The sequence below is a fragment of the Candoia aspera genome, chromosome 3, assembly GCF_035149785.1.
Source record: "Candoia aspera isolate rCanAsp1 chromosome 3, rCanAsp1.hap2, whole genome shotgun sequence".
NCBI lineage: Eukaryota > Metazoa > Chordata > Lepidosauria > Squamata > Boidae > Candoia > Candoia aspera.
Window position 1 is genome coordinate 104,126,923 of NC_086155.1, and position 25,462 is coordinate 104,152,384.

The window sequence follows — 25,462 nt, forward strand, 5'->3', positions numbered from 1 at the left end:
TCTCAGAAGGGACCCTCCCTAGTTTCTTGGGCTGTAAAGGCAACGGGGGAGAAATGCACTTTCAGACTTGCAAGATTCTATGAACGTAACCTTACAATAAAGTAGAACTAGTTCATCTGGGTGTGCTTCCTGTCCGGACTACTTTGCAAGCCTGACCAAAACTGAGAGGCTTAAATCTAAATAAATTAGCACTGGAAGTACATTTATATTTTAAAATATATCAGCATTACTTAAAATGCCAGTGCAAATAAGTTTTAAATTAAAACAGAATACAGCACTGGCACCTTGAGAAAACATTCCAAAGCCAGGATGCCACCACAAAGAAGGCTCACTCTATTGTTGGCTGGAGTTAAGCCAACAATTGGCGGGACAATTGAAAAAAAAAAACACAAAGCCAACTGGCATGTCTGAGCAAATCCCCTTTCTTATTACATTATTAGACCACCATAGCTTCTTAATAGAAGATTCTATATAAGCAACGTTTCAAAAATAAATTTCACCTGAGCCAAATATTTACATTTTAAGCATGGGTCAAGAGAGCCAGTTTGGTGTAGTGGTTAAGGCTAGAAACCGGGAGACTGTGAGTTCTAGTCCCGCCTTAGTCACAGCTGGGTGACCTTGGGCCAGTCACTCTCTCTCACCCCTAGGAAGGAGGCAATGGCAAACCACTTCTGAAATCTTGCCAAGAAAACTGCAGGGACTTATCCAGACAGTTACCAGGAGTCAAGACTGACTCAAAAGCACAAAAAGACAAAAAAGCATGGATCAAGTGTGTGTGTTCATTTACATTCCATGACAAAATTAGCTACTAACCATTTATCCTGTTAACACAAAGCTTATAAATTTTTTTATCTAGCCACTTTTGCACAATACAAATAATCAGTGGACAACTAGATTAAAAAAAAAACTACAAAAAATGGGTGGCCAAGGGACACAATATGGAAGGCAGTGATATCATCAAAGTGTATAGTGCCAATTTTTCTTTTTTTCCACCAAAACCCAGCAGGAAATCATGTAGCATTTCTGAAGAGTCTGCCATCTGAATTCAGCCACACAAATTTCTGAAGGCCACAGAAAAGAGGGTTTGGGGATGCTGCATGTTGCCCTTCCTGAGAGATCATCAGGCAGTAGTGCTTCCTATTTCCTCACAGAATGTACCAGATGGTAGAGGAAATGGTTGGAAATTAATCCTGCTTATTCCAGTCTCCCAGTTTTCGATACTGGGCAACTTCTGCATGCAGCAAAAACAGCATAGTGGTTATCGTCAAGATGGCAGTATCTAAATTCATAATCAATTAGTTATCCTTCTCCTCTCTGCATTTCTTTCCTCCCTCCCTCCCTTTCTACAGCCTCTTGTATGCCTCTCTACCCAGTGACTTTTTGCCTCCTCACATCAAAGCTCTATACTTGTCTCTGGATTACACAGGTGCCCATCAAAGGCATCTTGCTACTGCTCAGCAATCTAATGTTGGTTCCAAATGGAGCAGAAGGATTTAGATCAGCTACTCCCATCCTGGGATGTTGGCCTGTAACTACCAAAAAGCCCACTAATCATGCTGGTTGGAGAGGACAGGTGTTGTAACCCTCACCAACAGAATTCTTACCTTTAAAGTAGGGTAGCTGTTTATTCCAAACTTATAACAGATGTTCCTATTGGAAAAATCAGCACAATCTATCGCTCCCAGCATCACAGCAGGTCTCCAGTCTAGAAGGGAGAAAGACAGAAAATATGTTTCCAATCTGTTCAAACGTACAACTGAGCTATATGTAAAATGGTTTGGTGGCCAGGAGTTTTTCCTAATTTTTTTGTTCTGTAGAAGGCCCAAGGAACACAACTGTTTATATAGCGAGGAAAAAAAATACGTTTTTCAACTACCAGCAGAGATTTGCTGGACCCCCCCAAGAGAATGACAAGCAGAAAAATCTCCGGATATTAACTATTAATTCTGGCTTTTAAAATTGAGTGATTTGTATTTTGGCAGGTAGTGCCTAAAGAACAAGGAGAAGGAGAAGGAGAAGCAGGAGCATGGGAAAGGCGAAGACAAGAGCTCAATTTGGCAGCAAACAAAAAGAAAGCAAAGAGAGAGGAATGAGGGGAAGTACAAAAGTCTAGAGGTAACTTCAAAGAGAACATCTGGCATGGAATTGCAAAGGTAGAAAACACAGTTGGGGGATTGTCCTGGCCTCATGGTGCAGGTGGCAGCCATAACTCAGGGGGCTTTGCTCAACTTTGTGCTGTGCACTAAGTTGTGCCTGTTCCTGGACCATGAGGTTCTGGTCCGTCACTCATGCCCTGGTCACCTCCCAAATGGACTACTCTAATGTGCTTTATATGAGGTTGCCCTTGAAGAGCATTCAGAAGCCACAGCTGGCACAGAATGCAGCTGCACAATTATGCGTGCTCTTCAGTTAGTGCATGTTACACCCCTGTTTTGTGAGGTACATTGGTTGCCAGTGTACTTCAAGTGCAATTCAAGGTGACCTATAAAGCCCTTCATGGCATGGGGCTGAGTTATTTTAGGAACCACCTCTCCCCAATCACTTCTACCCATCCCATTAGGTCCAGCAGCAAGAGCACATTCCAGGTCCCATCTATTAGGGAGTGCCATGTGGCAGGGCCCAGAAAGAGAGCTTTTCTGCCATGGCAGCTGCCCTTTGGAACATCATTCCCCCAGGGATTAGATTGGCCCCAACTGTGTTGGCCTTTTGTGATGTCTTAAAGACATGGTTCTGTCACCAGGCCTGGGGATCCAGGTGTGTGTCTGAGTTGGTTGTGCTGACTTCTGTTGTGGTTTTCACCTCGGCTGCATTTTTTAATGTGTATGTTGTTGTTTTCATTGTTTTACATTTTTATGTTGTTTTTAATTATTGTTAGCTGCCAGGGTCATGAATTTGAGATGGGCAGCCATATAATTCAAATACATTTTATCAAATTAAATACATACATACATACATACATGTGTGAACTTCAACTCTTAGAATTCTCAGCAATGGCCACTAGGAATTGTAGGTATGGAAGGTATCTAAGTTGAAGAACTGGTTACACATGGGCTACTATACACCTGCAAAAAGCCCTACTCAGCACCATCTGGAGCCTATAAAATTATTTAGCAGAAACCCTACCCCCCACCCTAATACAGACTGTGCAACTAGGCCCAGTTCCTACTGAACTTCTTTACTTCCAAAGACAGAGCATGAGATCCAAAGGAACCGTGAGGTCACCTGAGACCCAGTGGGTTAGGAAAGCGAGCAGTGTGAATTCTCAGACGATCATTCAGATAACTGCACTCACAAGTAAATAACCAGCCCTTTAACAGGGTCTCTGACTGACTTACATGGGTGAGTTGTCAGTTTATCATCCAGAGGAGGGTTTGATCATGATACGGTAATTGAAAAAGGGTTGGCTATGCTAAAAGTTGAATCTCTCTGAAACCAGAATCCAGTCAGCGATGCTGGATGAAGGTGGAGGGCTGGCCCATAAGGCAACCAGAACTATGTTGGTAGGGAAATATTCCAGAAAAAGTTTTCTTATGCTGCTGTAATGTTTGCAGAGTGAGCACAGATTGGAAGTGAGCAAGGCTGTTCAGCTAGCTTGTAACAAAGCTTTATGGTTGCTACTCTTCATTTGGAGAAATGCTGAAAAGAAAGACTATACCCTTTAAGGAGATCAGAAATAAATGTGGTTTGGTTCTGGAAAATGGTGCTGCCAATTCTGGTAAAAAGCAAAAGCATGACAAACATCCAAATAATGAAATGATACCTCCAGTGGTGTTGAGGGGCTGGTGAAAAAAGGTAAGAAATATGATGCCTTGTTTCAAAAGGGAGGTAAAAACTGACTTTGGATCTGTATGAAGGACTATCTGCCTCTATAAAAATACACAAGCTAGCAAGCCAATGTCATGGTCACCAGAAAAGGGACTTTCCATGATTGATTGATCATTATGTGCCATCAAGTCATTTTCAACTCCTAGTGGCCACACAGATAAACCTTCCATGACTGAAGGTCAATTGGAGCTGTACCCATGGGCTCAAAGGATTTTGACACGAATACTGAGAAAACACAGGAATCTCCAAGTCAGAAACAGCAGGGACATACTAGGCTTTCCATTAAATATTTCACTATCTAGTCAGGACAAAAAAAATAGTGCCACTCTGCAAGGAAAAAGGGAGGAGATATTTTGTTATGGCAACCAAGCATGGCCATCAACAAGGAGGTGAGAGGGTAGGAAAATGACAACATGTATAATCCATCATCACATGAATCATGAGACTTAACACACTTGCATCAGTTCTTCTCATTTGCATGATGATGTCACGATGCATGTGGTCATTTTGATGTCCTCATGGCTTTTTATGAATGGCACTGGAGCCAAGCATCATTGTTTCAGATGAAAGAGAAAGGCCAAAATATGAAACACCTGGTATTGCATGGGATTAAGCTGATGTTTCCAGATAAATTTCTCGAAGTATTTCCATTAAGCTGCATAAAAATCCTGCAATGGATGTGGGAGTGCTAGTATTCTCAGGGCAGGAATGAGGAGAATGTCAACAGTCGACTTCTACCTAGCACACACCATGGGAAGCATAAAGTAGGTTTTCTATTAAGGCATCAAAAAACCCTGCAAAAACCTTAACTGTAAGAGGCAACTGTGCTAATAGGGCTTTAGTCTTGTTGTTATACTAAAGATTCTGTCATAGCCATGCAGTGTTTGGTTTAATTAAAGCTTCAGCTGAGTTCAAACTTATCTAAGGTAATGTAGAGAAATAGGGAGATGGCCTTGAAGGAGGAATTCAGTAATGATTATGTAAGCATCAGCTAAGCCTGGACAGACAGGAAGAGGTAAGGAAAAAGGTCAAGACTACCCCGACTTGATTCTTTAAAGTATAAGAGGGGGGAAAGAGCATTTACATCAGGCTTTTGTTATTACACCATATAACAACAAAATAGAGTTCCAGTAGTTCTTGTATCTGTTTCCTGACCTGGTCTACCTTGAAGGGCTAACAAGTAGCCTGACAACAAAGACAGCCTTGGAAGAACCTTAAGTTCAAGGATGTGTCTAGATGCTTCATGGCTAGACCAGACACCTTGGAGGGAGGTTGTAGATGGAATAGGAAATGGCCTTGAAGGACAGGAGGAAGAGCCACTACAAGGCAACAGTTAGGTAAATGGGGCTTGAGCCTGGGCCAAGAAACTAATTTGAGAAAACATCTCAGACAAGCCCCTCCCTAGTTTACACAAAGATAAAAGGGAAGGGGACATGTCCAGACTTGCACGATTCTGCTACTATAGCTGCTACAATAAAAGTGGTCCTGACCTATGGCATTACTGTCTTAGTCTGGTCTACCTTCTAGGGCTAACAGAGGTGTAAAGGAAGCATCTTTGGGGCAACTTTCTGAAATCAGCCATGAATGGAAGAATTTCTTGACACAAGGGAGAAACAAGATGAGGAACTATTTTATGCCAATGTCCAGAAAGTAGAATAGAGATTACCACCTCTAGGAGGGTGCCTAGTAATTGGCAAAGATGCTGGCTGTAACTCTTTTGCAGAAGCAATCTTGTATATACATGTTAGTTGCAGCAGTGGTAAAATTGTGGCTCCTCTGGTGCTATTTATTGTAGTCCCTAATGAATTATATGATCTAAGGAGAAAGATTTCTCATAATTGACCTGGAAGCTGATCAGCTTTAGTGACTGAATGATTTGAGACAAAATGGTGAGATAGCCCTGGCAGGAGAATACACCATTAGGGGCTAGTCCTCTAGATAAGGGAACAATCTGTTCTTACTGAAAAGGCCCATGACTAAATGGCAGTGGACAAAACCAGAAGCAGGCTGGCCTCAAAAGATGCAGGTTTAACTGACTGAGTGGAAGATGGTGGTCTTTGGAATGAGGCCATGCTGGCCTGAAACTCAGATGTGAGGTTTGCTGCAAATTAGGGTATTCAAGAAGAGTCCTGATAATGAGTGACATCTCTCAGCCCAACCCACCTCATAGGGTTGCTGTTGCAGGGAAAATATGAGGCAGGAGCATTACATATGAACACCATCATGAGTTGACCAAAAATAAAGGTGGGATCAAAGTTGAATAAATAAATAAATAAATAAATAAATAAATAAATAAATAAATTGGGGATCAAAGTTAAATAAATAAATAAATAAATAAATAAATAAATAAATAAATAAATAAATAAATTGGGAAAGACCTGTCTCTCACATGATCTGTCCAAGGCATGATTAAGAAGCAGAATTCAAAGAAAGCATGGGCTGAAAGGTCAATACAAATTATCTGCCTCACTATATCTTGGGCCATTCCAGGGAGTATGGGCCAACAGATTTGCTTGGTGCTGAGAATACCAATGATCCACCACAGATGCAAGTATAGCTTGGAACCTAATGACATCTCTGGGAGTTATGTTGGAATCTAGAGTTTGTCAAGGCTAAATGTCCTCAACCAACAGATGCCTAGCTCTAAGCATGAGAAGCATAATGCTAAATATTAGTTCAACTGTGAGAAAATCAAGGAAAAGAAATGCCATAATAAATTGCAGTGGGTATAAGAAGGGCCTCCATGTTGACAGAAGGCAATCTACCACTTAAAGTGGCTTCATTCTAATATATAATAAAAATAGAGCTGCTGATTTTAGTTGATTACTAATCTTAACATTCACTTGATTATCTGCTTGTCCCCAGAAGGCCTATATCCTTCTGTGGCTTAGTCCATCTTCCTTATGTTGATCAAAACCAAGACCCCTGAAGGACTGTGTTCTAAAAGCATAGTCTCTGAGTTCAGGAAATGATGCTACAACAGCAGAAGGTTTTATGAAGACAGCCATTTCCAGAGAGCAAATCTTTTGTTCAAGGGAACTCCTAGTCTCCACCATTGCAGAGAGGCAATGTGTCCAGCCCAGGGACCAGCTGCTAAAAAAAAGTAAAATAGTACTTGTATTCATCATTAACATACCATTCCATGATAGCCTTGTTCTAGTTTCATGTGAAAAAAGTTCCTGCCCATCAGCACACTTGGTTAATGGCCAAGCAATGAAGCCTAGAGGACACAATCAAATCCTAGTTCCCCACAGATATATAGGAATGCTTTGAAACATACCACCAGCCTATTACTGCATCCACACATGAGACATTACCCTGAGGACCGAACAGATATGGGAGAGAGGTAGGAGGAAGAGCAGTGATGGTCTGAGGGAAATGAAAACCAGAAAGTACAGACAGTGATGTTTGTTAACAAGGTCTGTACCAAATATCACGGGAAGTCTATTCCAGGAGTTATATGACCCTTCAGGAGAAGTGGGAATGAGTGCATTAGCTCTCCCCTCTAACATTATCAGTATAGGAGGACTATCTCCAGGGAAGAGACTCTTTATACTCTGTAATTGAAGAAAACACAAAGGACTCCAAGGTACTGGAACATTCTTGCATTGATGAGCTGATTAAGCAACAGAAGATAGTCACACTTCGTGATGAGGGCTAGGGATCATATTTCAATTTAAAACTATGTGCTTTCATCACATGATGCCTGAACTTTGTAAACTGCATTATCCAAACTCAAATTAACTTGCTGGTTCTAACCGTTAGCTATGAAACAACTTGATCCCAATTTACCTGAACAACCATCTTGCTGTTTCAAACATATTTAATCAAAAAAGCAAACATATCTTCTCTCAAAAGGCCATTGATTGATTTATTTTTTTTGCACAATATGGAAGATGGGAGTGGGGATGACAAGACGGGAATATAGAGTAGCAGAGGTGGCTCAGAGTTCTGATAGTTAACAGTCCCAACACATCTGGAAAGCACCACTTTGAGGAAAGTTGGACTATGAGATTAATCCCAAGATCAACATATGAAATGTGATGAAGGATAGACATCGCTTCCCATAGGTCAGAAAGCAGCTGATAATTATTGCCTACAGGACATGCACCTGTTTTTCCATTTCTGCCACTGATTCAACAGGATCTTAGCCAAATCCTTTCATCTCCTCTTCCTCATATGCAAAATTTCAGTAATCATAATACTGTAAACTTCTCCTGGTGAAAAGTACTGCTCTGCTTACACATGCTTCCTAACATGTCAGGTATCCTTTCCGAGATCAGGAGTACAAAGCTGCTCTGCAACTTCAAAAATGGAGCAGCATATAAGCTGAAGAAATAGATGGAGAAGCAAGAGAGTGGGTAGGAGGGAAAGCAGACAGTCAGAATTGATAGAGTAGCTGCTCTAGGATTCAAATCAGGCCTGTAGTTGAGGGGCAGGGCAAGGGGGACTATCCCTCTAATTTCCTTTAACTCTCTAATTTTTCTAGGGGGTTATGGACCTGATTAAGGTTTGCCAGAGCTTGAACCCACACCTTAAATCCCTTGAGATCCATCATAAATGGAAGACCGGACAAAGGACCAGTGAAACACTGAATTATAACAGCTTAATTCTCTTTCTGCTGTTTAAAGATAAGGCAAGTGACAGGATCTACTATGGGCCATTCACTTTATTTTCCACTATCCTGATCCAATAGCTTCATATCACTGCATAGCCTGTAGTCCCACACAAGAAACAGAAGCAGGAGAAGGAAAGATCTAATAAAAAGCATTGACTTGAATATAAAATACTAAACTTTACAAGTTATGCTTTTATGGAACATTTGCAAACTCCGCACTCACCACTTGGAAGGATTTGCAACCTCTGTAAGGAAGACCTAAGCTAACCTTTTTCTCCAGCCTATTGTCCTTCATTTGTTGACTACTTCTCCCATTATTGCAATTTTGTATGGCATTGTTTAGGAAATAAGGAACTGGCAGTCCAACACAGTTAGTTAGAGGAATACTGGCTTAGATACTAATGACTTGCTGATTTCTAGATACAAAGCAATAATTGTTCTGCATGAGAGAAAAAACAAATTAACTTCTATGGAGAGATTTGAGGAAATGTCATTCTGTTCACTAAAGCATTTGAAAGTCCTTTTGGCCAGAAATCTTGCAGCAGGTTACCCTATGGACTTACAATCAGCAGTCAACAAAATTAAATTGCTATGTTTTTCCTGGATCACAAGCCAAAGCTACAAAGTCAAGTTGTTTGAATGTTCTTCCACACAAAAGTTCTCTCCTCACAGAAAATTACACACACACACACACACACACACACACACAGTATAATGCAGTGCAATTTGTAAGAGCTGTTCAGTATAGCATTGGGCTAATCATTTGGTTTATTGTATTATTTACTGTATTAGGATTTGTTCTCAGGGACTTCCTTTTTTTTCATCTTCATAATAACCCTACAAGGTAAGTTAGGTGGAAAGCAACTCCCTTGTCCAAAGTAAGCTACTGCACTCCATAGCTGTTTGAGGACAGTTCCAGGTTTCCTCAGCATTCTACCTTCTGTACCATGCAGGCTATCTTAGGTATGATGTGACAAGAATTGAGAAAGACCAGATCTTGCAAGTGGCAGCCAACACAAAGCTTCAAGATTAGGCAGGCGAGCCAGTGTAGTGGTGTAGTGATTAAGACATCAGGCTAGAGACCAGGAGACGGTGAGTTCTAGTCCCACCTTAGGCACAGAGCTAAGCTGGGTGACCTTGGCCAGTCTCTCTCTCAGCCCTAGGAAGAAGGAAGCAATGGCAAACCACTTCCAAAAAACCTTGCCAAGAAAACTGCAGGGACCAGTCCAGGTGGTCATAAGGAGTCAAAAACTGACTAGAAGGCACAAAAAATAAAGGTATACCTACCCCTCAGAATAATGCATTTTGCCTGCTGAGTTTGAGTTTTAAACTTCAATTGCAGCTGACTTCAAAACCCTAGCCTTGGAGAACTCTCATTGCTGAGCAGATTCAAATCCAGCCATCCACAGCCTATGCTCGGGGGAGAGACACTCAACCAGCTGACTGTCTTTGAATAAATGTTCATCATTTTTATTTTCACATGAAATGCACATAAGAGAGACTTGGCAAGCTACTCTTTCCATTGCTTCTGCATAGATTTTGCTTTAAAAAAAAAGTTGCCATCGTCAGTTTTTGCCAGAGTGGAATACTCCCAGCACCTACTTATGAACCATCCTGAATGGTGAAAAAATTCCTGAATGTATTCCTTTAAAAACAAAAACAAGGAAACTGTCTCCGCTATTAGGGCTGAAACAAGACCAGAGGGAGAACAAAATTGCAACCACAAGCAAAAAGGATGTGTGGTGCAGTACGTGACTACCTCAGAGGAGCCAAGATTTTCCTGGACATAGTTAAGGAATGAGCTTAAGACGTTTCGTCAGAACCCTGATCTTCCTGTTTTGTTGGCGAGGAAAACCCCTTAAAGGAAGGCAGTTGAACATACTCATTCATTTCTACTTTCCAATTTATATCTACTTTATTTCCTCTCCCAATGCAGTATGCCACTCCAATTAAGTTAAGCATTTAATTAGGACCAATAATATACAGCATCCAAGGGTGAGGTAGCAGTTGCACACACAAAAAACAAGGAATGGAGAAGAGAAAGAAGATAATGAACAGGGTGGCCCATGGATAGGAAGGGATGAGAGAAAGGAAAGTACAGAGAAAGAAAAGAAGAGGGATGGGGTGGTCAAGAAAGTATGCAAGCATACCACTCTGCAGCGCTAAAGGATTGGTCTGGTTCCCCACCACCAGCTGCAGCTCCAATTAACTTTACTTATAGATCACGGGAAAAAGAATTGTTTTCTGAGTCACTGAAGCACTATCAAAGCCAACATATCTGGGTATGCTAGTTTGTATACGGGGTATACCAACTCTGACCTTACTGCTGGAGTTGGTGTAGACCTGTCCACCCCCAAGATGCATTTCAAAAAAGTGGACTGTATCTGTTCCAATAAGGGGGCATTTATATATCCTCACAATTCTGCACCATATGTAATCATTGGGAGTATTTTGCTATTATATACCTTTACAATTGGAATTAGAGAACCTGGGTAGCTGTGGTTGGTGAGCAGTCTTACAGTGTTGGCACAGGCTGTAGCCCTTAAAGAACTCTCTTAAAATGTGGGAGCCAAGAACCTGTTTCTGTAAAAACAATTCCTAAGTATAGATAGGACTTAACCTGATCTATACGTTCCCTATACAGGCTTCAGTTATACCTAGTCCGCCTCTTCCCAACTACCTTGGTCTTGGACTTACTGATGTTCAGATAGTTGAGTGCACAGTATGAACTAAACCTGCGCAGCATCTTCTCATTCCTACCTGGGTGTATGACAGCAATACCATGTCATCTGCGTAAAGCAGAATATTTACATGTTTATTTTTAACTTTAGGCATATGTATATCGGTTGAATGAAGGGACTTTGGGATATCATTAAAGCACAGATTAAACAAAATGGGAGCCAGCATATATCCTTGTCTAACCTCTTTATCAGTGCTAATTATCCCTGTTAGGGAACTATGTGCTCCTGTGCGTACACTTAGGCATGAGTTTGAATATAATGCCTTAATTAAAGATAGGAGTCTGGGATCCATGCTCAGGTCCATAAGTTTCTTCCAAAGAAGGTTTCTATTTATTGAATCAAATGCAGCCCTGAGGTCTATAAAAGTTGTAAACAGTAGCTGTATATTTTTCTATTAGATGACATAAAATAAAACAGTTATCAATAGTGGAGCAACCAGGCCTAAATCCAGTTTGCTCTTCAGGTAGCAAGCCCTTTTCAATTACCCAGTCCTCTATCTTGTATCAAAGATATTTGGCATACAATTTTGCTACAAAGTCAATTAGACTAATTGGTCTATAATGTGAGGGATCACCCTTATCACCCTTTTTGTAAATGGGGACCTGGGGACCACAATAGAGAGTTCCCAGCCAGCTGGAATTCAGCAGGAATTATTTATATGAGTAAATAAACCTGCAAGTAAGGGAGCCCACCAATTAGTGTAACATTTGAATAATTCAGGGGGCAGAAGATCTTCCCCAGGAGACTTACTGGACTTCAGAATCTGAATAAGTCCTCTAGTCCCCCATTCAGTAACTGGAGGCCAGGGTGAGGAGGGACTGCAGGCCTTCTGTAGATCATCTGGTGAGTCCTCTGATCCACTGCAACTTGAGGCAGTGAATAACTGGCTGTAATACTCCTCCCACGTGGAGGTCAATATAGGGATGTCCAAGGAGAACCTACGTTCCCACAATATTCCTGCAACTGAATGCCAAAAAAAGACTGGGTTTGGGTTTTTGGCTGCTAACTCTAAATTTAACCAGAGAGAGAACAAATGGCGAGACTCCTTGCACTTGATAGTTTTCTTGTACTCTTGTCTAAGTGCTAGCATGGCAGCATGGTTATTGTTTGATGGTAGTTCCATGCTAAATGCATAGCTAACCTTAATCTTTTTCTCAGGGAATGACACTCTGAGTCAAACCAATGAGGACCTTTTATCTGAGACCTTCTGGGGAGGGCCTTTTTAGCTAAAAATGGTCTTAGTCGTGCACTTAGGTTTGCATAGGCTATAAGTACAGAGTCAACATCTGTGCAAGGTGAAGTGACTGGGCCTACCAGAGTCAGGACTTGGTCAGAATCCATATATTCAGTCAGAGCCATCACATCCACTCTGCCCCATTTTGTCCTTCTGTCCTGGTGGACCTCTAGATGAAGTGAAATCCACCTATAATTTGCGGTATGGGGTCTGAGGTCTGAATGCCCATAGAAATTTACAGCAACTGTTTGGTGGTTAGTATTCTCCCTTACATAAACTTGGATGTCTGAGAAAAGAGACACATTACTATTTAAGACACATATATAATCAGTGCTACTTGATTTCTCTCGATAAGAGGTAAACAAAATTTTGGTCCTTGTCCCCTAGAATTTGCCGATTGCACTTGTATACCAGATTTAACAACTGAATACCAGCAGCATTTCTTTTCTGGTCCCTAAAAGACCATAAAAGTAATAGGGAGTGGAATTTTTTGAGGATGTTCATATTACTAATATGATCTTGTATAGAAGGCTCCAGCCTCACATTAAAATCTGCCAAAACAATTATAACCGTTTTAGGAATTTTTGAGATTAACTGTATCACGGTTTGCTCTAAATTCACCCATACAGTTTATCAGAGGAATAATATGTAGACTTTTGAGTGGGTATATAAACGTTTAACATCAGAATCACAGAGGATTTATAGTGGAATTTAACAGTTAAGCAAAAAGGTGAAGAAGCACCTATGATCATTTCTGTGCTCTTCCATCCTAGCACTTCCTTGATCAACATGGCCAATCCCCCTATTGTCCAGCCTTTCTCTCCTGCTTTCCATGCCGGGGTGACCCAGGACTCAAAGCCAGGTATCAAAATCTGTTCATCTTCAGCTGTTAACCAGGTCTCTTTACTGCAATCAGACCAAAATTGGACAGAAATTCAGGTAAATCACATAGTATGTTCTTCCATCCTGATAGATTCCAAGTTAATATACGAATAGTTGTATCATTAATCATACCTATAGGAAAGTATGAAGAGGAACTAGTTGGGTGTGGGTTGTAATGTATCCTGTTCAGTCGTTCATCTGCAGATATGAGATCAAGGGAACCTGAAGTATTCAGGTATACACACTGATTAGCAACTTAAATTTTCTTTGAAATCTCTACACAGCAAAGCAGCTTACCAGGACTATATGATTCTTCACCATGTTGACTCCCTTTTGTTGTAATATTTTGTCTAGTGTCCATGTGAGTCATCACTTGGCACTCCAATACACTGGTGTTAGGGTCGTCCGTCTTAGGTTCAATGTACCTGGGGGTCTGGAGATCTCCAATATTTGATTGAGTTTGCCAGGCTAGAGGTGTTCATGGCAGTGGGTTCATCCGAAGTATTGAGAATTTTCTTCTGAGGGGTCGCTATAGCCTGCAGTCCATTTGGTGGAAGTATGGCCTGAGACAGAAGTAAAGCACTGGTATGCCTTGGACCAGAACTTGCGTCAGAGGAGATACAGTCATTAATTGGGTGCTGCAGCTTCATCTGATTGTCCTCCTTCTGGTTGCTTTTCTGTTGAAAATCCTCAGTTAAGTCAAAATGTATCAGAGATGTCTGTAGATTGTTATTATTGTTATTGTAACCCTTTTTGGGAGAAATTGCCACGAAATCAATCAGAGGTTCTGGTGCTATACATGTTGTTAACAGTGTCTGTTGTAATTTCCTTAATTGTCCCAATACTTTATCTTGCTCACTATTTGGCAGTGCTTCAAAAGAATGAATCAGTTGTGCTTCTAGAGTTTCATCTGAAACCTTTCTGTCACCACTTGACTTTAGGTGACTGTCTGAGTTGCTTTTTGTCAAGGTCGAACTCTCAAGGCTATCTGTGGTGGGCAGCTTCTCGTTCCTAGAGCCTAGAAGGAGATCTTCAACTTGCATAGAAGGGTGAAAAGGTGAGCATATTTTATTATCCTGAAAGATACGTAATGGGAATATTTGAAACGTACCAAAAAATGGTTTCATTTTCAGCAGCATACCAGGGACTGCAGAGCATTTAGATGCCAGCAAAACTCTTTCAGTTTCTCTTTTAGTGAGTAGCCTTTAGGCTGCCTGTAAATCTATCAGATGGAGCTGACAGCGGAGGAGTTGACTTAAGGATAGAACAATAGATCTTTTTGTATCCCAATGACCCCTGTTAGCTCTATTAAGATAAATACGTAGGGTGACCTGGTTTGTTTGAAGGATTCCTGGTTTGTTTGAAGGATTCAAGTGTTCCCAATTCCCCTCTCCATCTTCTCATCACACAGTAATGGAGAGTCCTCTCTCCCACTGGTGTTACAGTTGGAGTTGGAATGTTTTTTGCTATTAAATGCAGGCTACTCTCTTTTAGTGTTAGTTTGTTCCTCCACAAATGCAGCCAATTTGTCTAAATGTTTCTGAGTGAAAGCCTCAAAAGACTTTTTAGGGAATCCACATTGTTGTTTATTGTTGTTAAACAGTCAGAGAGAGAGAGCACAGTCTGTGCCATCAAAAGGCATTGTGCAGATATAGAATCGGTGGCACTCTCATTTGTGGGATTCTTGACCTGTCCCTCCCTATTAGAGACTACAGTTGCCAGAAGGAGGTGCGGCAGCGGCAGCCGTTGCAGGAGTGTGTTGCAAAAGCATTTTGGCAATCTTCTGGAAGGGAGGGAGAGAGACCTGACAGTTAGGGTTGTTCAGTCCCTGCTTGCAAATCCCACTCCAGGACATCCTGTCAGTTCATATAAAAGTTTCTGCCATCACTATTATTATTAGATTTACTTATTGGTAAGTCATTCTTCGGGGCTAAATAGTAAGCAATTTTGGGTTGCTTTGGAGGCTTTGAAGTTAGGATTATCCCCGAATCATCCTAGGTCGCTTCTTTCCTTTCCCCATTCCCGTACTTGTTCCACAAAGTGTTTAAAAATGTTTGCTATTAAAAACGAACCGGTGCAGCCTGTCCGACTGTCTTTAGTCAAAAAATTGATAAAATATGAAAATAAAAGCAAGGTAAAATAGGGCAAAATAAAAAAGAACTTTAAAAGTTCTCCTCCTCCCAATGCAGCTGCTAGGTCTGGAGTCAACCTGGTTGGCCTGTGGTGCAGACCCTGCCAGCCTGCTCCAAGGACAGGGCAGGTGAGAGATAACCTTGGAGAGAATCAAACCCTCCACTGCACCAGCCTGGAATTAGCATAATTGATATGGGGGGAGGGGGGACTTCAGAGAAAAAGAAAAGGGAAAAAAAATATACCCAGATCATATTTGGTCCCCTCAAATCCTTTAATATTGTATACTTCTAATTTACTGAGAGGAGGAAGTTTCTAGATAAAACCATGGAGGGCTTATGTAAGACTATACTGTACACCGTGTAATTTCTTTTATTACAAAGATGCTTAGAAAAATATCATCTTCACAGCATCATCTACCCATTACTGAAGTGATATAAAGTCTGTCCTTGTGCCATGTTGGCCCAAAAATGATTGGTTGACTCTGGAAGATGCTATATATCAGGGGTTCTCAACCTTTTAGTTTGCTCATGGACCCCTTCTGAGCCTCATTTACCTCTGTGTCTCCCCTCTGCAGACCCTCTCCATCTACACTGTTTATTAATCTAAACCAGGTTTCCCCAAAGTGGTCAATATTGACCCCCAAGGGTTAATGGGACTATCCATTATTTTTGTTGTTGTTATTTGTAGTACCATTAGTTAAAGTGGTATTTATTAAATTATTTTCATATAATAAATGTTTGGGGGTTGATGAACAATCTGAAACTTCATGAAGAGGTTGATGAGCAGAAGTTTGGGGACCCCTGATTTAAATTGTATCATATAAAGACTGTGTCTCCCTAGAAACATGGCATGGCCCCCTGGGGGCAATATGGCCCAAGCTGAGAACCACTGCTATATATCACAGTGGGGAATGACTTCTGTTAGGTAGGTTCAGTTGAGAGAGAATGACTGTCCAAAAATTATTCCATGAGTTTCAACGCTGGGGGACTTGAACTGGTCTTCTTAGTTACAATCCATCACTGAATACTATACTATACGGCCTCTTTAGGTGCCCCATCAAAGAAAAGGAGAGAAATAGCCAGGCCTGCACGATTCTTTCCCACTTTCAATATCCTCCATGTTTTTTTGCCTGAAAATCATTTCCTCTTTTGCTTGTACCCTGAGTTCTCTTTGCTAGCTCTTACCTTAGCAAAGATAAGGTTATCAGTCCAGCTCCCCCAGCATGGTCTCTTGCATCTCCCATCTTCATTATGCAAACAGCAAAATATTAAATATTAAAGTTACTGTCTCTTCCTTTTCTGCTCATTTCCTCCTGTCCAGAGACAGAGGAAGGGCATCATGGCAAGTGCTTTTGTGTTCAAAGCACATCACAGATGGGATCATTATTGTCCTTACTATTTTATCTTTAGACTGCAAACAGGCAAGGAGGACTCAGTTGTCTACCCAAAACTGCCTAATGAAGCCATAGCAGAGTTAAGATTTGAGTGCAAGAGTTGTTTATATTGACTTGTTCATCCAATTGCCAAATTGCCACAGAATAATGGCTGTCTAGAAGACAAGTGGAAACAACAAGATCTGAGTCATGATTCCATTCTATAGTTTCAAGCTAAATTTAGCCTCGTACAGTGAGGCGCACCCACCTATCCTGCAAGACAGATGGAAAGGAAGATTCCCAGAATCATTGGGAGTCAGGTGGCACATACATTTAATAAATAATAATAATTCCCATAAGCTGGGCTGAACGTTCCAAGCTACAATCCTATGCTTACTCAGAAGTAAGTATCATTGAACTTAATGAAACACAGACACTTACAGCAGCCAATCTGTTTAAAGGAATCCTGATCCATCAAGGGAACCTAATTTTTTTTAAAAAAAAACCCTACCTCTCCCTTTGAATAGAACAAAAGAAAAAGAATTAAGAAACTCCTGGACACAAAGGAACAGGTTCACTGCAATCCTAAAGCCAAAGGCAATGAAATAGATTGGCACTAAAATGCAAATTCACTGCTAAAGCATAAGAAAGAACCATGGAAGAACCCTAAGGAAAAGGAGGGAGAAGATTTGTTAAAGAGATGTAAAAATAGTAACAGTAATGACAATGACAATTGCTGGTAATTGAAAAAGTAATGAAAATGACAGTTAGTGGTAAACCTTCATACGGAATCTATAAAAGAGAAGTTATGACAGGATTACACAAGCATATCTACTAACAGATTCAGAAATAACCGTGAAGATTAGCTTTAAAGTACAAAGACGTCTGTAGGTGAGAAGCAACAGAGATTTAGATTGTGGCTCTTGTTCTTTTTTAAGCAAAACAGAGATGAAACGCTTGTTCAACTGTGGTATTAAATAATGCACAGATGGTTCAGGGCACACTCACAGAATCCATGCAGTTCATGAGAAAAAGTCTAGACAAGTTCTTTGTAATTTACCCTTAGCTAGATTATGTCAGGGTTCAGAAGGTTTCATAGGCCATGTGTTTAGCACAGTGTTTCTCAAGGTTGGCAACTTTAAGTTGTGTGGACTTCAACTCAAGAAGAGTTGAAGTCCATGTATCTTAAAGTTGCCAAGGTTGAAAAAAACTGGTTTAGCATATACCTAGAGGCACCCTTCTTCCAACCAGGCACCCTCCAGATATTTGAACCACTGTGCACAGCAGAAAAATTATGTTGCCAGAAAATGTTTGTACTGTGGCTAAACACAAGTGGGAAAGGCCTTAAACTATATTTGCTTACCCAGAACTAATTGGGTTCACTCAGTACACCAAGATAAAACTAAATATTTATTTATTTATGGTTTAATACAAGCCTACATGGAGTAGAGTGAGGAAAGTAATTGGCAGAGTGAGAACAGAGAGCAGGATAGGACAGAGTCAAGGAAATACAACTTACAGGTAGAGGGGAGCCATAGTATAAAGTTCCAAGTACGTTATAGATGGAGGAACAATAAGAAAGAAAGAACTAGCACCCTTTTAAATTTTCCTTTACAATTTCAGGTATTTTTATCTGCAACTGGAAAAAGCCAGAAATTTAATCTACACCCCCCCCCCTGCAGCCATACCCCAAACGCAAAGCCCACAATTATTGTTAATGGACATAGAATGCCTAGATAAATGGGAGAGTAATTTTTAAAATATATTTTGGAGAGGTTAATTTAAAGTCAATATTTCCGTTTCCATCTTTTCTTTAGGAAGAAAAATAAATTACTTGAAAGAAAATCTAGCAGACACTATCAAGTTTACTTCAGAGGAAACACAGTAAAAAGCCAGGCTAATATGGAAATTCTGAATTCTCCACTCCAATGAGTTGACTATAGGTCCTATAAGCCAGTGAGTCTGGTGAGTCATGTCTGGGGATTATGGACGTTGTAATACAGTACATCAGGAGGCTCCCGGCTGGGGAAGGCTGTGTTACACGAACAGGCCAGGAAAAAAGGGAAAACGTGATTTTAAAAAGCACACACTGAGTCCTCAAGGAAAGGGGAGAGAAAACGACTGCACAGGAAAAAAACTGTCCCGGAAGAGGCAGCGGATGGTTTCCTTAACCAGCAAGTAATTTCTGGGATACTCTACGCCAGCTCTGGGCAACCTGCGAAGCCGGGACCAACCGAGAGGGCATCTCTGAGTTGGTGCGACCTGCGGTTCCCTCCCCGGCATGGACCTGCTCTGGAGGGGTGCGGGGGTGGGCGAAGGAGATCTGAAAGGTCCCCCTGCGGCCAACTTGTCGGCTTTCGGCCATCGGCGGCTGCTGTACTCACCCTTCACGTCGTTGGCCAACGCCTTCCAAATGGGGGCAAAGGCTTTGCAGTGGCCGCACCAGGAGGCGTAAAACTCGACCACCCACGCGCTAGTGGAATTGAAGATCTGCCGTTCCAACGTATCCGCCGACAGCAGCACCAGCGGGTCACCAGGCGAGTAGAGGCCGACGCTCTGCGCCCCAGGCACCGGCACCAACAGCAACAAGGCGGCCACACGGACGATGCAAGCGGACGGCATTAGATGCTGCGGCCCGGCTCCAGAGGGCCGCCTCGCCATCACGATTAGCGCGTCACCGGCCACTGGGAACCTACGAGGAGAAATGCGCCCGATGCTCCGTGCCGGGCTGAAAAGTCACTCGGCCTCGCGCGGGTGGAGCTGGAGGCGGAGCGCGCCAAGGTAGCGCTTCCCTTCCCAAACAGAAGGGGGAGGTCCGCCCCCAGCGCCTCGCACGTGTGGCCCTTGGTTGTCACCAGGCGCCTCCTCCGTGCGGAAGGAAACGGGGGCTCCGCAAAGTGGGGGGAACCAGCCAGCATCTTAGCAAGAAGAATGCCATCATCTACAGGAATTTAGTTCTAGTAAAGCAGCCGTGGATCCGGATTTCCAGCGCGATGGAAAGAATGCGGAAGCCGCGGAAGAACTGAGGCGCCTGGTCTCTGCTCTAGACTGTCGTCAAAATGCGGTTCCACGACGCCATCAATTAAGTTTTGCAACCGGCCAGCATTCCGAGGCTGACCCATACCCACTCTTTCGAGCTGGACCAACGCGGTTAGAGCTACCCCGACTCTTGGATTGCAAGGGGCCAACGCTGTGCGGGCGCGCGCCCGTGCGCGCATAAAGTTAAAGACATTTTCCTCCGATAATAGCATTATGGAGATAGTTAGCTACATAATTTAAAATGTACACGAGCATTGTATTCTGCCGACCGGGCATTATGGTTCGATGCACGACTTCAAAGACTTCAAATGTACTGCGTCTGCAATACATTTGAAGTCTTTCCCATTCTCAGATTAAACGATTGGGGAAGCTTTATTAGCCTGATAGGAAAGTGAGTGAGGGAAGATGGGACTGAGGTATATAAAAGCATGCATAGTTTGAAAAACGTAATTAAACTATAATTTGCTGCTGTCAGATGTGGTGATGTCCACCAATTTAGTTGGTTTCAAAAGGAAATTGCACACGTTAACGGAGGATTGGGCTGCCTGTGGTTACTAATCTTGTATTGCCTCCTGAATCTTAGGCAAGATACTTTAATGCCAACTACTGGGGTTCAAGTGATTTGTAGGCCTCTGATCCACACAAAATGGAAAACTACTGTACAAGATTGTTGACCAGATCCAACAGGGAATTGACATTCTGAAGCATTCTGTTGATGCAGTTTGCAGTGATGCCCTTTACCAGAAGAAGAGGCAAAAATGAGTTTCATGTAGTGGAGCAAATGCTTTTTGTGCACAGATAGACCTAGAGTCAAACTCCAGAAGCTTCATTTTAAAAAATTGAGATAAGCCAGGGGAGAACTCTCTCATAGGTCTCAGTGGAAACAAAGCTATGTTAGCTGGGTTAATGGTCCAATTCAGAACAAAGCAACCTCCTTCCTATGCCCAAATTTCAGGGAAATTAGAATTCAAGTACAAGAACATATTCTAAGCTTTTTTTAAAAAAAAAACGTGCTTGAATGACATTTGAGTCAATTGTTTTCCTTTTTTCACACTGAGGAATTATAGCAGTAATTCTCAGTAGACTCAGTAGACAACCAGTTTGGTGTAATGGTTAAGGCACCAGGCTAGAAACCAGGAGACTGGGAGTTCTAGTCCGGCCTTAGGCACAAAACCAGCTGAGTGACCTTGGTCCGTCCTTCTCTCTCAGCCCTAGGAAGGAGGCCAGGGCAAACAATTTCTGAAATCTTGCCAAGAAAACTGTAGGGAGTACTCTCAGTAGACTAGGTGGGTACAGGCTTTGATAGCAATTGCTAAGAATTCACTTTTCTTCCATCCCTGTGTTCACCTGCAAGTACAGGACAACGTGCTGCTTCTGCCATTCTTCTAATCCTTGTTTCCCCTGCCCACTACCATATTTGATCCAGCATCTTCTACCAGCCTGGGCTTAATTTGCATGATTTGTTTTATGTATATATATGGCGGGGGAGGGGGCAGCCAGTTTGGTCTAGTGGTTAAGGCATCAGGCTAGAAACTGAGAGACTGTGAGTTCTAGTTCCGCCTTAGGCATGAAAGCCAGCTGGGTTGGGTGTCTTTGGGCCAGTCCCTCTCTCTCAGCTCTAGTAAGGAGGCAATGACAAACCACTTCTGAAAAACCTTGCCAAGAAACTGCAGGGACTTGTCCAGGCAGTCACTGAGAATTGGACACAATTGAACAGATATATATATATATATATATATATAATTTGAAAATTTTAAACACAAGAATAAGACTAATACAAACTAAAATAGAGTGAAAAAGAAAAGAGAAAACTAAAGGTGCAAAAAGAAAAAGAGTAGCAGAAAAATAGAAAAGAAAGAAAAAAGGTACAAAGAAGTAGCTTCCGATCTTCCTTACAGCAGTTATAAGTACCATTATAAATTGACCTTTTTCTCTAAAAGGGACTCTCTTCTTTCTATACTCTATCTGATCTAATCATCAAAACCATAAATTTTTGCATGATTTGTTGATACTGGCCTGTCCCCCTAACTCAATAGAAGCCTGCTGAGTGCAAAATATTACAGAACTTGAATAACTCCTCAGAAAATAATGCAGAGCCATACAGAAAAGTTAGGGGAAGAAGCTATCCAGTTATTATGCCAGGGAGGGTTAACTGCATTGTCAATTTTAAGCCACAGTATAGCTTTGGTCATCACAGCAAGTAAATGTTGTTGTATTTAGATCCCCAAAGATAGTTGATAAAATTCAAAATTATAGAATTTAGCTGAAACAAATTCTGAATTCTGAATATAAATCACTTAATTTTGTGACTGGTTGGAAGCACCACCCTTTTTTCCTCTGGCTGAAATTCCATGTCTGCATTGCTTCATCATGGGCAACTAAGCTTGGCTTGATGAAATTGGAAACCACAAGTAAATAGTAAGCAGGAAAACTATTAACTTTAATTGAATGCAAATGAATGGAATTGAAATATTCATCTTAGGAAATTGTTAGACTGCCTTCACAATTATTCCCATAGGAATAATACAAAGAATAAAGAGAGTTGGTATCACCTCTTTTAAATTCAATATACCCAGTTTATAGAGGATCATTAGTAACTGTACAGAGAGCCAGTGTGGTTAAGGTTCTGGGCTAGAAACCAGGAGTCTGTGAGTTCTAGTCCTGCCTTAGGCATGAAAGCCGGCTGGGTGATCTTGGGCCAGTCACTTTCTCTCAGCCCAACTCGGTGCAATGTAGACTAGCCTCCTCATGGTGCACCCTGGGCAACGTGACTTGTCACGGCTAAATAGTCTACACATCTGGCTGCTGGACCTCACAAGGATTTCCCAGCAAGAAAAAGCAGCATGAACACTGAACTGCTATGCCATACGATAAAAAAAGTAACTGTACAATGGACTAGCAATTTAAAGCAGCACTTGGAGGAGAAAATGCTTATTTCAAGAATAAATCAGTTAAGTATTTTTAGTTATTCATCAGCAATGAAATCTCAAAAAAATATGTTTTTGTTTTGGCAAATAATGATTTTGCTGCATTTTGAGCATCTTTTTAAATTTTCTTTGTGTATTTCTAAATACAAAAAGCATATACAACAGGAAAGAGAATAAGAAACTCAGCAATATTAGATGCCTGTAGAGTTGTTTTTAGTAATGAAACAATAAGATTGCCCAAACCCTGTTCTCTAATGATATAATTATGCACTTCCTTGAAAATATGTCTTGTGATATTACAAGTTGAAAAAGTCAAAATTGTGCTTCAAATAGATGAATATGATAGTCAGTGCAGTTTTAGTAGGAATAGTTCAACATCTCATTGAGGAGAAAATGCTTGAATATATGTATACAATAAAAGCAAACAACAAATGCCAAGATATTTCACCATTTTGACTAATATTTTTCAACAAATCACCTGCTCTGGAAGTGTTTTTCGTCTTTATACTGGAGCTGCCACTGCAATGACAGGCACACACTGTCGGGTTACAGCAAATGCTGATTTGCAAGTTACACACAATATGATTCACAAGAAACAGATAATTCTGGAAATGCCTGATATGTTTTCTAATCGTACCAACATTGTATGCTGAACCTTTTACTGTAGGACTTCATCAAAAACCAAATGAGCTCCAAAGACTCAATAATTCCTTCCAATACCATCGACCAGCTTTTGCAAGTTGGTGTCCTCCAAATATATTGTCCTTATACTGTATCTCCTAGAATTCTCCTGTCCAGTCCAGCTGTTGGACATGCTGGCTGGGAATTCTGGCAGGTACAGCCTGAACATTTGTGGAAGGTACCCAACTGAGCTAAAGTTAGAGCTAAAGGAGCTAGAGTTAGAGCAATTGAGCTAGAGGAGAGCTAAAACTGCATCACTGATACACAATGGACATTTGGAGTAAAGTTAACCATTGCACTGTACAATCCACCCCCACAAAACCACCTCCCCCAAGCAGCCCAATTGTAACTCAGTAGTAAAGAATAGGGACTTATAATGCTGTTTATGGAAAAGACACGGGGTGAGTGGGAATGAAGTAGTTGGAACCTTGATGTACTCTGAAATATTTTCAGGTAAAATGGTGAGTGGGAATCTCAGCAAGGCCAGCCTTTTCTGGGCTTGGAAGCTAATAGGTGTGGACCATACATGTCCATGAAGGCACCAGGAGTTAAGATTGACTTGATGGAGACATTAGGTTTGTCAGTGAGAAGCAAAACTATTGAAGAAAGCCCAAAGATACTGATTTAGAATACTAATTGCTAGAGGATGAGATGGGATGGGATGGGATGGGATGGGATGGGATGGGATGGGATGGGATGGGATGGGATGGGATGGGATGGGATGGGATGGGATGGGATGGGATGGGATGGGATGGGATGGAATATCCTAGAACGGTCAAGGCTTCAATAAAGCAATATTTTTATTAGAATTTCCCAATTATCTAGTTTCTAACTTTCCCCACATTAATTTGAAGAGCTTATTCATTGCATAACATTTAAATCAGTGGTCTTCAGCATGTTGTGAATTGTTGAGATTGCTCATATTCTTCTTTATAATATTCTGCCTTTCCGACTAGTCTCTCAGCCAAGCCATGGCAAGACATTTATGAAATACTAAAAAAAGCTGGGATGGATTGGACCAAAAGCTTATCTAATCTTGCATTCTGTTCCCACCATGCTCAACCCAGTGCCAGTGGAACGCTGACAAGCAGGACATGACCACTTAATAGCATCCTTTCAGTGATGTTGCCCAGCAACTAGTATTCAGAGAGGCGTGTTGCCTCTGATACTAAACAGAAGAGTAACTGCTAGTAACTGCTGTCTAATACAGGAATGTTTTTCTCACCTTTATCCTTTTTTTCTCATGGCCTTTTGACACCTTCCTTGTTAATAGCAATGGCAACAGTCAGTGGTTGGGTTAGGCATGTGTTGCATGAAGAACATTCTTTTGTGTCTCACTGTTCAGCTCCACTATATAATTGTGGCTTCTAACTTTATGAAGCAAAGAGAAAAACACACATACCCTCTTTATCTTACTCATTTTTTTTCCCTATGCCCAAAAACTTCGAACATTTTTGTTGGAAAATTCATCATCTCTTTGCATCCATCAGCCTTTTGACCACTAGCGCAAATGATAAAAGTCAGAGAAGATGAAGAGTTTTACCACTCTGTCTGTCTCTCACTTCGCCTGTTGTTAGTGAAATGAGTTTTCGTTTTTAAAAGACAAAGGAACTTCATCTCTCTCTCCTTCCCCTTTGTTTTTTCCTTCAAGAAGTAGTTTAGAGAGGCTTTCCTGTCCAATGCATTTCTTCATCTGTTTTTTGCCTCAAATATAATGAATGTCTCTTAGCATTCATTGACAGCTGGGTAAGCCTGTACTTGACATCTAATATATATTACGAGCATCTTTCTTTTTAGGTGGAGCCTGATACTACTACATTACTTGGTGTGCTTTTAGCACTCTGCCTATCCTTGGGAGTACATCTTCTTACAAGGGCTCTTGCTGAATTCAAATCTCCAGCATTTTTCCATCATAAAAGGTGCTCCAATCCCTTGATTCATTTGGTTGCCTTTTTCTGCCCCTGAGTCTCTGCAGTCACTGGGAAGGTTCCCAGTAATATTGCTAATGGC

General features: G+C 41.4%; 1 protein-coding gene across 1 annotated transcript in view; it reads right to left on the reverse strand.

The window, feature by feature from the left end:
- The window catches only part of QSOX1 (quiescin sulfhydryl oxidase 1), a 65,530-nt gene extending 45,973 nt beyond the window's left edge, over positions 1–19,557 (reverse strand). Inside the window, exons 1-2 of the mRNA XM_063298462.1 lie at positions 19,190–19,557; positions 1,605–1,705 (exon numbers count right to left, since the gene is read on the reverse strand). Coding sequence (XP_063154532.1) covers positions 1,605–1,705; positions 19,190–19,466 — 378 coding nt within the window. The 5' untranslated portion in view covers positions 19,467–19,557. The remainder of the gene's footprint in view (positions 1–1,604; positions 1,706–19,189) is intronic.
- Positions 19,558–25,462: the final 5,905 nt, after the last annotated feature.